Source organism: Thunnus maccoyii, chromosome 22, assembly GCF_910596095.1.
Source record: "Thunnus maccoyii chromosome 22, fThuMac1.1, whole genome shotgun sequence".
Lineage (NCBI taxonomy): Eukaryota > Metazoa > Chordata > Actinopteri > Scombriformes > Scombridae > Thunnus > Thunnus maccoyii.
The window spans coordinates 18,708,533-18,721,914 of NC_056554.1; the positions used below are offsets into that span (position 1 = coordinate 18,708,533).

A 13,382-nucleotide genomic window follows, 5' to 3' on the forward strand; every position below is an offset into this window, starting at 1 on the left:
ACTGTTTGTTGTTGTGCTGCTGTATGTTTTTATTGTAATGGACTACAGATGCAAATTAGCTTCAAGCTAACTCTGGTGCAGTGCATCATTTATGCTTAATACTGCACACTGTCCTGTTCAATAAATCAAATCATTCATTCAATCTGTGGCAAGATGTATCATAAGCCTCAGATATAAAGGAAGTGAAACACAGGTTTGGGTTCAAGAGGTTAGCAGGTGCGTCTAGTCATCTCGATACTGGTAGTTTAAAAAAAAAAAAGTGTTATGAATCATCAGAAATGACTACTGTAGTAGTAATAGTCTACCTCTTCCACACAAGAGAGGAAGACAACGATGATTAGCTACAAGAAGGAGGTGAAGAAAGTCAAAGGGCACAGTCACCTCGTTCTGCTCTTGATCCCAATTTGAATCCTTTAATACTGATATCTGTCAATACTGAGCTGCATTTTTATAATCAAAGACTCATAATCAGTCCAAAATTATAACGATCCAGCTCCAGATGTGGTGTAATTATGTAAAACTGCTCAAAACTCAGCAACTTGATTGTACTACTTCAGTGAAAACTCAGTTGACTCGAGTAAAGGCCAAGACACCTGAGAGATGTCATTATTTAGCTCACCTTGCTGATACCGAGCTAGTTCACCGATCATAATTATGGTATCACAGTTAAACTATCCTCTCTAGTCCATTTACACATAGCGGGTGAACTGTGTGCACCTCTGGGTGCTCTGCTCCCTGTCTTTGACTCCGCAAGTGTTTTCTTAACCCGTCCCTTTCAGTGGCGCGCTAATGGATTTATTTCTATCTCTCTGAGCACATTGGCCTTGAGCAAGGCAGTGGCTCATCCGTGATTGACAGCTGCTGATAGGACTCCAATCCCATCCTGAGAGCCTGTTGCCAGGGGCTACGGGGGCACCCCGCATCCATGCAGTTGCCATGGAAATGAGGGAGTTCAGCTGTTCTGCCTGCAGATGGCAACAGACTCCAAGTCAGGAGGGAAGGGTTGAGTCTACGGGTGGCTGAGAGGTGAAATGGGTTTGAGGGCTGCGCGGCGCATCAGTGGTTGGCACTGATGCCTCATAAAAAAAAAAAAAAAAAAAAAAGCAGGATGTAAGGTTTGATGTCACGGTTTGCATGTTCACCCTGAGTTCACCTCTCGTTTCGTCTGGGTGCTGCAGCTCCCTTCAATTACATGCAAGTCAGGTCGAGACTCCACATTCCCTGGAGGCATCAGTATGACTGTCTGCCTGCCAATCTTTGTGCTGCTGTATATCAAGTCTTTATGGGCATTCCTCCTTTTTACATGATTCTTTAAAGTCATTTTGTATTCTTGGTAAAGACTTGAGATGAAAATGAACTAAAAAAAAAGCCTTTAGACTGTAATTGCAGCAAGAACATAATTGGAAATCATCTTATATAATGAAACACAGTTGATTTAGCCCAGTTGTTGCAGCTGTTATTGCACATTAAAAAAAGGTTGTTTTCTTTCTTTCCACGGTGCATGTTGGCGTACCTTCAGCTGTGACACAGAGCATATAAAAACAGGGAAGTGAGCCCTATTTGGTGGTCCGTGCAGCGCTAACCGCTTCCATTTACTGTGGTTGCATTTCTGATTTCCTTACTGTGCTGCATGCACATTTTTCACCTCATTAGCTTTGGCTGAAATTGGTGCAAAAAAAAAGGAGAAAAGACCAGATGAAGACAGTTAGGCTTACAGTTGCTTGTAGGTGGATTACAAGCACGCGTTCAGCTTCCAGATGCTGATAGATTCCGGCTGGTTCTGCGGATAAATGTGTTTCTCATCACACGCTCTTGACAGTTGATCGTATCAATCATCACATCATCTTGGACAAGTCTGCGGGAAGGAGAGGAGATGAGAGGTGGTCCGGAGATGTGGAATCCAGGAATTCACCTGCTGCTGTTTGCAGTATTTCACACGTGGGTGGGAAATACTGCAAACTGCAGCTGGTTCCCTGAAATGGAAAAGAAACTTTCTAAGTGTGTGTGTGTGTGTGTGTGTGGCTAAGACACACACATACACACACCCTACAACACCAACAGTCATCAGGCGTATGAGTTATGGTATCACTCAACCACTTTCTGTCTCAGTCTCATGCCCTGATGCACTCTCAGTCACAGGTCATGACGTCTTCACAAAATCAGATTTGATATGGGTTTATTGCATCATGACAGACTGCTTACATGCATGCAGCAGCTGTAATCAATGAGAACCACTTATGGTGACTGGGAGCAGCAGCCAGGCATCTAATTACATCCTATACTGTGTGTGAAATACAGTCGACTGCCGCCAGATATTTGATTTATTCAGCTCTCAGATCCGGTGTGGTACCCACCGGGCTGTGTTGTGCAGCATGAGCGGTTCCCACTGATTTTTCAGCACACCGTGTTCCATATAGTCTGGAGTCAAACAAGGACAAGGCGTCTGAGGAATAATTTAATACCACCTTAAATTTAGATTAGTGCGGCACGAAAAACGCGTTCATAAAAGGAGAACATAGAGGTTAAAGTCAGTCTGTTACCGTGTTGTAGTAAAAACGTCTTTATGATACGTAATAGACGTGAAATTTGAGACACTGGTTTCATAAATTCCGCTACAATTTAAACTGTACACCCTTAAAGGCTATACTCGCTCCTCCAGGTCTTATCCAATATACTAATGATGCGTTCAAGGGCAGTTGGAAATGTTACAGGAACGCGAACACTAATACACTAATAAAAGCAGTTATAAAACACTTGACTGCTTTTTTTGACAATTAAAATGACGACAGTGGTGAAAAAATCTCGATCATTGTTTCCCAAAGCCCAAGTTGCTACCTAAGATGTCTTGTTTTGTCCCGACCAACAGTCCACAACCTAAAGATATTCAGTTTACTATCACAGAGGACTAAATGAACCAGAAAATATTCACATTTAAGAAACTGGAACCAGAAAATTTTGGCATTTTTCTTAAAAAAAAAAACCCCCAACTCAAAACAATAACCAATTATCAAAATAGCTGTTAATTAGTTTTCTGTTGACTGACTAATTGTTGCAGCTCTAATTTAATATATAAAATGTTATAAAATAATTAAAAATGTTTTTCAAAGAGCAAGGTGTTCTCCTCACATTGTTAGTGACATTTTTCATGAGCCTAATAAAAATTGCTGCCCTTGAACTTTCTGTTGATTGACTAATCCATCAGCAATGTTTTATAGGAGCAAATGGATAGCAAAATAATGACAAAGGACGTTATTAAATAAAAAAGCAAGAGCACAAGTAGAAGTTAAAGGATGGGTTCACGGTTTTTCAAGTGTGTCTTAAAACAAGGTGTTCATATGAACACTTAAAAAGGTTTTCCTCGCTGTAATCATTCTGCTCATACTGACTATTAAAAGATCCCACAGCATTTAAACGTTTATCTGAAGTTTATATGAGGCTTCAGCAGTCATATCAAGTGGATATCTGCCACATTTACAGTCTTTTTTAGCATCAAATTCCCTCTTTGTGTTTCCCTGTTGAGCTGCGGTGGAGGTATAGTAACAAAAAGAGGGACTTTGGCACTAAAAAGACTGTATTAGACTAATTTGGACGGCTGAAGCTTCATATTAGCTTCAGATAAACTTTTAAATGCATTTTTGCACAGAAGTAGGACTGGATTTTGGCCCCCATCAATTACATTGTACGTGCATTATGAAAGGATCTTTTGATAGTCAGTGTGTACAAGAGGAATAATTATGGCAAGAAAAACTCGTTCAGTGCTCATGTGAGCACCTGACTGTAAGACTTGAAAAACTGTGAACCTATCCCTTTAAACGCGCGGAATGTCATTTTAAGTGTTATAAATTCCGAGTCTGGGCGGTGCCTCTGAAGGCAGCGCAGTTGTGAGATCAGCTGATTTTTTACGCTGCCATTTTGTCCGGCAGAGCAGCAACCAACCAGCCAGTCAGTCGGTCCGTAAAAAGAAACCTCTGGCGAGACTTTTTCAGACAGCAGGACGGGACGGGACTGTCGGTTTAAAAAAAACAACGAGCCGATAATGTGGAGGCGACAGCGAAAGGACAGCACCAACCGAGCCTGAGGACCGAGAAGGGGAAACAACGGAGCTAAAGGAGCTGTCATTTTTTAACTTAACGGGTCCGCCGGCTCGGCTCTTCAGTCAAGACTAACGCCCGCTCGCTCGCGCTCGCTCTGGCTGGCTGGCAGGTTAGCTAACCCCCGCTAGCATCTCGGCTAACACCCACCGCTCCTCGCTTTCCTTTCTCACCGGGAGAAACGACACCTGCCCTGGCTGTCAGTTTCACAGTCTCCTCTTATAACCTCCAAACAATGCGCTGCTCAATTCTGAGTGACTTTTTTACGCCCGAGGGGGGTTTTAACACACACTTTGCCAAGCGACCTGTGATAGCTAACTAAACAGTCCAAAGCTAACAAGTTGACGTGGAGGAGGAACTCGAGATTTTTTCTTTTTTTTTTCTTTTTTTTTTGGATTGTCGAGATTGTTGTTGATGGATTCACGGATTACTTTTGTTTAAATTTGCTTTCTCCGAGGTGGACTTATCTCTTGCGGTGACCCCCGAAACAAAGCATCCAGGTTACAAACCAGCCAGTTAGCTATGTTTATGTTTATTTGTGGCCAGAAAGTAATTTCCAGTGATTACAAATTCCACAGTGGGACTCTTTCTTGGTTCGAGTACTGCAACGGAAACATTAGCTAACACAGACTAGCTCAGATTAGTGTCGTCGTGTTTTGTTTACTAGATAGATAGCTAGATAGTTGGAATAAACTGTTGCCAAAACTACAAAAGCTTACTGCAAATCAGCTGTTGATTGTGGTTTTCAGTGCAAAGCCAATCAGATATTCTTGTACCTGCATATTTTTTTTTGTTGCCATCAGTGATCTGACTTTGCTGCAGGCTGCACAGGTTTTGTACGCACCTGGAAAGAGGAAAAAAAAACACAGTTCGCCTCCCCCTTTACCTCCACTTGACAGTGAAGTCACGTTGAGTTGTGTCCCGCAGGGAGTTGATCCATTGATCGGATCGTTATTGTGATATTTTAGCTGATTGAGGGGAAAAAAGAAAGCAGAGAGAGAAAGAGAAGCGATGTCGGGCCAGTCTATCACGGATCGGATCGCAGCAGCGCAGCACAGCATGACCGGGTCTGCTATCAGCAAGGCTGTGTGCAAAGCCACCACACATGAAGTCAGCGGACCCAAGAAGAAACACCTTGATTGTGAGTATACCTTTATGGATGCATGCATGCGTGTGTGTGTGTGTGTGCGTGTTGTCAGCCAGCTGCAAGGCTTCAAAAGCAGACATACCGGTCCTCTGAGCTCTGATACACACATTCCTTTACAGTACAGTACCTGGCTGGTTGGACAGCGTCACTGAGTCCACCAGGAAGACTATTTTACCCTGCTGCTGTTTATGGCCATTTAGCTCATCTACAGCCCCTCTTTACACAGTGAAACATCAGCTGTGTTAACACTTGTAACACCAGAGTTGGTCTTTGGTGTCTGAATTGATTGACCTTTTGATTTTAAGCAATAATTAGGTCTAAAAATGCCACAAAAGATGACAGGTGCCCCTCATAAGTTGCCACAGCCCAAAGTCATGTGCTAAAATTGCTTAACTAATGTGACAAAAGGCCAAAATATCCTTAAAGTGTTTAATCAAAGTTGAGACTAATGATTGCTTTCATTATGGATTAGCCTGCAGACTATATTCTAGATTAATTGATGTATTATTTTAAGGCTGCAACTACAGATTCTTTTCATTATCGCTTAATCTGTCGTTTGATCTATAAAATGTAAGAAAATATTGAAAAATATCCATCACTGTTTCCCACAGCCCAAGGTGACTTCCTAAAAAGTCTTGTTTTGTCCCGACCAACAGTCCACGACTCAAAGATACTCAGTTTACTCACATAGAAGACTAACGAAACCAGGAAGTATTCACATTTAAGAAGCACGAACTGGGGAATTTGGAAAATTTCTTCTTATCAAATGACTCAAAGCGATTAATTGTTGATCCAAATAGTTGGAATTTAATAGTTGGCAACTAATCGATTAATTGTTAAAATGTTAGAAAATAGTGAAAAATGCCTGTTATATAATTTCAGACTTATTATCTTATGACCAACAGTCCAAAACTCAAAAGCTACTCAATTCAAAAGTATCAAATCCTCACATTTCAGGACTTGGAAACAGAGAACGTCAAGTGTTTTTGCTTAAAAAATTAGCTAGTCAATGACCAAAACGATCAATTTTCTGTTGATCGACTAATCATTTCAGCTCTTTTATCCACCTTTACAGTCTCAAATATAAACCTTAAATACAGTATGTACCATATTGAAAGATGTAAAACTAAGAAAAGAGAATCTCCAATTAGCAAACGTTTGATATCTTATGCTTGATAAATGAAATCAGTCGTCAAAATTGTCCGCGATTAAGTTTCTCTAAGTTGAATAATCCATTAATTCGCTAATTCAGCTCATAAAGATCAGTTTAAAAACTCGTTGCATCTGTGAAACTATAACCATCAACTGTTACGCTTGACAATTCCTGACTTGCATCAAAAAGCATGTAGTGTTGCGAGCCTGGCTCGGTTACAAAACTCTTATAGCAGGTTCCTGTTGTACAGACTTCAAGGCGAGACAGAAACAACAGAACAAGTGACAGAACAACAGAAAGCAGGTCTTTCATCAGACCTGCAGCCCGGCAAGGACAGCCTGTGCTCACCTTGTTCTCAAGGAGAGACACCGACACCGCTGTGCACTCTGAAATCTCACGGATCATGTTAGGGGAAAAAATCACAGAAACACAAGAATATTTCCTCACAAGACAGCCTCGGTGGCCTTAATTTGTCGGGGAAAAAAACCTCTCGCACGACACATTCAGGCGTGTCAGTGGAGAGAAGGGACTGTGCCACGCTACAGTACTTGTCAGAATGTAATCAGCAAAAGCAAATACCTGCTTCTCAGTTGCTGATGTTATTCCAACGGATTGAATTTTATAGCTAGTTGATCCTTGCTTTGCTAATGATGAGTAGATTTAAGCTGTTACATTTGCCAGTAAAGCCCACTGAAATTAAACTGAGTCATGTTGAAAGTAGCGGTGATGCAAGTGGGGCGACACAAAAGAATAAATGAATAAATTTATTAAAAATAAAGAGTGAGTCAAGCACATGCGTGATGTTGGACGTTACTGGGACGAAATGTGCTGGAGCTCTGCTTCTGGGAACAGCCTTTTTTCTGTCGGCATGGGACACACATGTCTGATCAATGCTTTTCGGCTCAGCTGCCTCACATCCGTCAACTCCTCCTCGCTGCTTGCTCGCAGGACTCGGCTGCTGACGTTCGACAAAAGTCATGTATTGTCTCCGCTCCTTTTGTGAACTTGGCCAGACCTTTACAGCCAATACAGCCACGTCAAGCTTAATCATTGTGGGATATTGATTTCTTTGTGAGAGCGACGACCTCGGTGCCGTAGGGAGGGGAACGGCCGGTGAATGGTGCATCGCATGAAGGCCTGATTGTCATGTTATTTGTTCGTTTTGATTATACCATGAAAGTGTAACGTCCGGTGCTGTCACGCCGTCGAGTATGATGAAGGGCGACTGGTGAGGCAGGAATAAAGGCAGGTTATAGGTTAGGTCGTCATTCAGTCAGGCAGGTAGTCAATTTGTGAGTCGGTTAGCAGTGGCGGGGAAGCTGACAGGCAATCTGTTCGATCATTACTCAGTCAACTTGCCAGCCATCCGATTCAACCAGGCAGTAAAGTAATGAACACAAGCTGCTAGGTGAGGTATGTACAGTAGTTCACCATACATGTAGTCAACCTTATTCATACTCTACATTATAATCTGATGGCGCAGCTCTAACAGGTCTTGAGTGTATCCAGAAAATATGGAGGGTTCATTGGGATCCAAGGGGTCAGTTCACATCTAGAGATGGTCGGTGCGTCAATAGTGTAGTGAACGCTAGTGTGTCCCAGGTCCTGACTGTGACCTCAACACTCAATACATTGATCCATGTGTAGCGTTCCCAATGCAAACCTGAAGTGGATAATCAAAAAGGTCATACTAGTATTTCTTATTTCATGACTGATCAATCTGCCAGTTACTCTCAATTAATCGATGAATCGTTTTGTCTATAAAATGCAGCAAAATAGTTAAGAATGCCTGTTATAATATGTTAAAACTCATGGTGACGTCTACAAATGTCATGTTTTGTCTGATCAACAGCTCAAACTCTTAAGATATTCAGTTTAGTGTCATGTATGACACGAAAAAGCCTCAAATCATCACATTTGAGAGCTAAAATAAGCTAGTTTTTGGCATTTACTATGCTTAAAATGCGGCTAAAACAATTATTTGATTATCAAAATTGTTGCTGATTAAATGTCTGATGATTTACTAATTGTTGCAGCTCTAATTACTAATCTCACCTGTTGTTCAACAGTGAGTTTTATTGTTTAAAGGTGTTTTTGTTATCTCACAGATGTCTTGTCTGTCTTACCCCTTGAGGCAAAACCTATGTTTAAATCCAACATTTCCTTGAACTGTCCTATCCTGCCTCAACGAGCCGCTGCAAATTTAAATGTAAATCCAGCACAGAAGAAGAGCATAACGGAGTGGTATAATGTGTGGAAATATTGGATTTAAACGATTTAAAAGCTTTTTGGCCTGACAAAAGAGAAACCTGTAAGATCACAAAAATCTGAAAATAGCCTACAACCCACAGCTGAATATCAGGTAAAAAAAAAAAAACATTTCATTATTCTCCTAATGAACGCTGTGTTACCGAATCACTGAGTAACATACAGCGTGCTTGTCTCACTAACTAGTGCGACTAGTTGACTGAATAGTCAGCCTGAGTCAGTATAAAGTAAAAGAAAACCTCCTAAACACAGTGTGATGCAGTTGATTTGCCTCTGCCAAATACTTTTATCCCAACAAAGAGCCCACAACCCAAAGATATTTAGTTTACTGTCAAAGAAGAAACCAGAAAATATTCACATTTCAGAAGCTGGAACCAGAGAATTTGGACATTTTTTTTCTTAAAATGACTCAAAACAATAAATCGATTATCCCACATATTACTTTCCTGTCGACTGACTTATTGAATAAGCGACTAATTGTTGCAGCTAGCGTAAAGATGTGACGTTGAAAGAAGTGAAATTGAATCACAAGTAGTCAGTAAAGACACTTGAGAGGCGTTCAGACGCCAGGTTTGAGCTGTAGTTCCTTTTAACTGGATCTAGGAACCATCTGGATACAGATACTACAGGAAACAGGATGCTACAGGTCTGAACAGAGCCAAGGAAGGTAAGGGGGCAGTTGGCAGCTTAACCTGCCAGCCAGTCAGCCAGCCAGCCAGCCAGCCAGCCAGCCAGGTAGTTAGCGTGTGAGTTAGCTAACAAGTCCACCAGTTTGTGAATTGCATGCCTGCAGAGCCTCGATGGTCAGAGAGAAACCTAGAAAAACCTGGAAACCTGACAGGCTTTGACACTGAGAAACCTAGGTTAGATTATGTTGTTGCCTTTTATCTACCTACGCACACACACACACAAACATCATTTTCTATCATTCTTCCCTTGGCACAAATTCACCGCAAGCAGCTGTGACTGTCTGACAGCAAGCTGTGAATGATCTCACTGGCGTATTTGCATCTAGAAGACCTAATAACTGAATAACCCTGGCAGAAGCCTTTCAACGTTGCCAGCCCGCAGCCAGCAGTGAGCACGCAATGGTTTGGGTTGAGGGTGGAGGGGGGGTGGGTGGGAGGACACTGTTAGCTGGAGCAGCCGTGACATTCATGCACCACTGGTGAAAATAAGTGCCGTTTTAAAGCCATTTAGTGTCATGATTGTGACTGTCCACCTCAATTAACCCTGGTCTGTGAGTCAGCGGCAAAAATGACGAGTCCTTCCCATCATGTTTGAAAAGCTCCTCTATTTGGGGAAATGATCATCATAAAAATCAATGAGGGAGGGTTAAAATGTGTTGGAATATGCCTGTGTTTGCTCACACGCCCGCTCGCAGTTTCCAGGTTGTCAAGGTGAGATATTGTGTGTTTAAGCCAGCCTTTTATAAGCAGCTAAGTGATTGCCATGCAACACACTCTGAGGCCACTTCTTTCCACTTTGGCATCATTGAAACGCTGATTGTTTCACCATCTTACAGCTGTTAGAGAGAAGTTGTGACATTTAAAGTCAAGTCTAGTTTCCCCTCCACCGGCACTCTGTTGTCATGGCAGCAAACCAGCCAACTGGCTTGTGTTAAATGGACTTTAGTTGACAGGGGAAGTTGAATGGTGAAATCGGCTGCCGTCGCAGTAATGATGGTGTTTTTACAACCTTTGTTTATGTGCTGGAGCTGGGTGTTTGTTGAGTATTTCTTAGAAGTAGTGAATGAGTCTCTAATGAAGGTTCCCAGTAATGGGATGTCCAGTATATCTAATAATAGGAAATAAATGTCAATTGGAAGAATTACTTTGTTTTCTCGCCATTTATCTGCTCAGCTGAATGATTGGAGGGATGTTTTTCGAGCACTTAACCTCTGTGAGCAATTCACACCTTGACATCACATGAGAGTCCCTTGGTAGTCATGTGAGAGTCATTGGAGTCACATAAATGGAGGTGTGAAAGAACTGATGTAAGTGTCTGGTAAGCAATGCTGCTGTCCCACCCCGGCTTTGTTCAGAGATGGTTGTTCCGGCCTGATGTACTGGAGATGGCCTTCTTCACGCCTCCTCCAAACCATCTGTCTCCTTTGTCCAAAATTAGTCCGTTATTGTCTTCAAAGGAGTGAATGGGAGGAAGATAAGAGGGAAGATGAGGGCAGAGGGACAGTAAACTCGGCGGGGTGATTTGACTTCATGTTACAGAAGTATTTCTGTGAGACTTTTTATACTATTAATTAAATAATATTTAAAAGTATTTTGCTCATATTTTTGCTCAGCCCAAACCGACTGTTAGAAGTCAGTTGACTGTGTTGTTTTCCTACATTTAAGTTCAGAGATGTCAAGAAGATACTGTGCTGAATAAATCCTGAATAAATAAAGGTAAATGGCATAAAAGTGGGCAAGCAGGAGGAACTTTCAGGTCCTTATGTCAGCAAACATCCTCTTTGTTAAAGTGAAATTACTCAACACAGTGATTCTGCATTATCTGAAGGAAATACTGTCCTTTAAGTGATGTTGACCTTTGACCTCTCAGAGAGCAGAAACAGGTGAATTTCCCAGTTGGAATCACTAAAAAAAAATCTAAGCAATACATGTTTTTTATGTCTCAACAGTGCATTGCTCTAAACCCTTATAGGACTCTTGCAGGACTCTCCACTGGCCGTCTTTTAGACAGTGAGGATTTAAACAAGACTAGCCAAGACAGTCATGCTAGCAGCTCTGTGAGGCTGTACACACCAGTGCTTTTATCCAAATGCTAACTTCAGCATGCTAACATGCTCACAATGACAATGCTAACATGTTGCTGTCTAGCGAGTATAATGTTTACCATGTTCTTCATCTTAGTTTTGCGTCTTAGCATGCTGTAATGTTTGCTAATTAGCAATAATGTAAAGTGTAACTATTTGGTCATAAACCATAACATAACATAACATAAAGTGTTGGACCAAAGTGCTAGATGAAGTGAAGGGATAACCAAAGTTATTACAGTTCATCTTAAGGGAGGCATGATGTGTGTACCAAATTTTATGATAATCCATCCAAAGGTTTTTGAGATATTTCACTAAAAACCATAAATATGAACTTCATGGTGGCACTAGAGGATAAGTCAGCGTGTCACCAACATCATTAGCATTCATTAGCTGAGGACCATGAATGTCAGTACAAAATGTCATGACAATCCATCTAATAGCTGTTGAGATTTTTTTAGCAGGTATCATAAAGGGATCATATGCGGGTAGATTTTGTTTCCCGTACTGTCACCAGACTTTAAACAGTAGCAGAAGAGTTGCTAAAGTAGCAGACAAACCTGTCAAAACGACCATTCGTCTTGTATGCAGGTGTTTCCCTTCGTCTGCAGTTTCAACAAACCAACATGACTTTTTTTCAGCTTTCAGCTCAACTGCTTAGTCAGACTAACGGGTTATTGAGTGCATTTTGAGGGGCCTTTCAACTCAATAGCAGCTAAGGTTATGGTAGCTTAATACAACATACCACATTGTTTTTACAAAGTGGCTGAGCTGCTGGCCCACATGTCCCTTGACATCATGTTGGGACATTTTCAGCCAAACCTTGAAACTAGGTTAGACTTACATGACAAATTGATGTGGTGCTAGAGTAGTTCTCCATACCTCCAACCTTTTGGACTGGCTCTGTCTGGGCTACAGTGTTTTCTGTCTCTGGGTTAGTTTAGGAGACAAATAGAGTGACTATGTGTACACAGTGTGTTATTAAGCTCAGTTTTATGTGTGGTCTGTTTCTGCCTTTAGTGGGTTGGTGCCCATTCAAACCTTACAGCTCTATAGCCGGTGTTATAATTTCGGAGTACGCGAGGGTACGCTAGGGTCCGAGTGATGTAAATTTCGTCATCAGAGGGTGTACGCGTAGGCTCTTTGCGGACATCCGCGTACCTCTAATTTATTTTGACTGCGCAGCCACTACCCTACAATTAATAGACGCCAACCTACTGCACATGTGTGGAACGCATCCTCCGGAAAGCAGTTTAAACAGAACTACTACGTATTTGTGCTGTCCGCAGCTGTCCATTGGGAGTATATTCAGGGCTTATTTCAGATAGGAGCTTATGGGTCACCTTGGCAGATCTGTTATTGGGCATGTGTGCATATGTTTGTGTTCGTGTGTAACATGTAGTCATGTCTGTTGGAGTGTGTTTAAGTGGCATGTGCATATAGGAGTGTATGAATACTGCATTTGGTGGGCATTGCTTGTCGAAAAAGGAGGAAAACACATCCACAAATATGCTCAAATTGGTTTTATTGTCTTTTGAAAAATGTAATGATATGCACACCAGCTTCAATATCATTTATAATTTATTTTTCCTCACACAAAAAAAATGAGAATTCAAATTTCAGTTCAACTTCAGTGATCAATATATTTGTTGTGGACTCGGTCTCGATTCCTCCCAATATTTATTGTTTTCCTTCACTGCCATTCTGCCTCTTTCTACTCTTTACTTTTCTGCTCTCTCATTACACTCTGCACACACATGTTGAATGATCTGTTGACTTCCACTGAATGCCACCAAAGAAAAGTGGTTTAAGGACATTTAAGGATACAAGTAGTCCAGCTCATTTCCCGCTATTTTTGTTGCATTGATTCCAGCCCTGATAGACCTACTGCTGGGTGTATCTGGTTAGTAACATGGTGTGGACATCTGTGTCCTAAGTGATTGTAGGTGA

The 13,382-nt window shown here is 41.5% G+C and overlaps 1 protein-coding gene across 2 annotated transcripts in view; it reads left to right on the top strand.

The window, feature by feature from the left end:
* Positions 1-3,897: 3,897 nt before the first annotated feature.
* si:ch211-200p22.4 (phosphatidylinositol-binding clathrin assembly protein) overlaps positions 3,898-13,382 on the top strand; it is an 80,808-nt gene continuing 71,323 nt past the window's right edge. For both annotated transcript variants that reach the window (XM_042400663.1, XM_042400664.1), the window contains exon 1: positions 3,898-5,232. In XM_042400663.1, the coding sequence (XP_042256597.1) occupies positions 5,103-5,232 (130 nt within the window). In that variant the 5' untranslated portion in view covers positions 3,898-5,102. The remainder of the gene's footprint in view (positions 5,233-13,382) is intronic.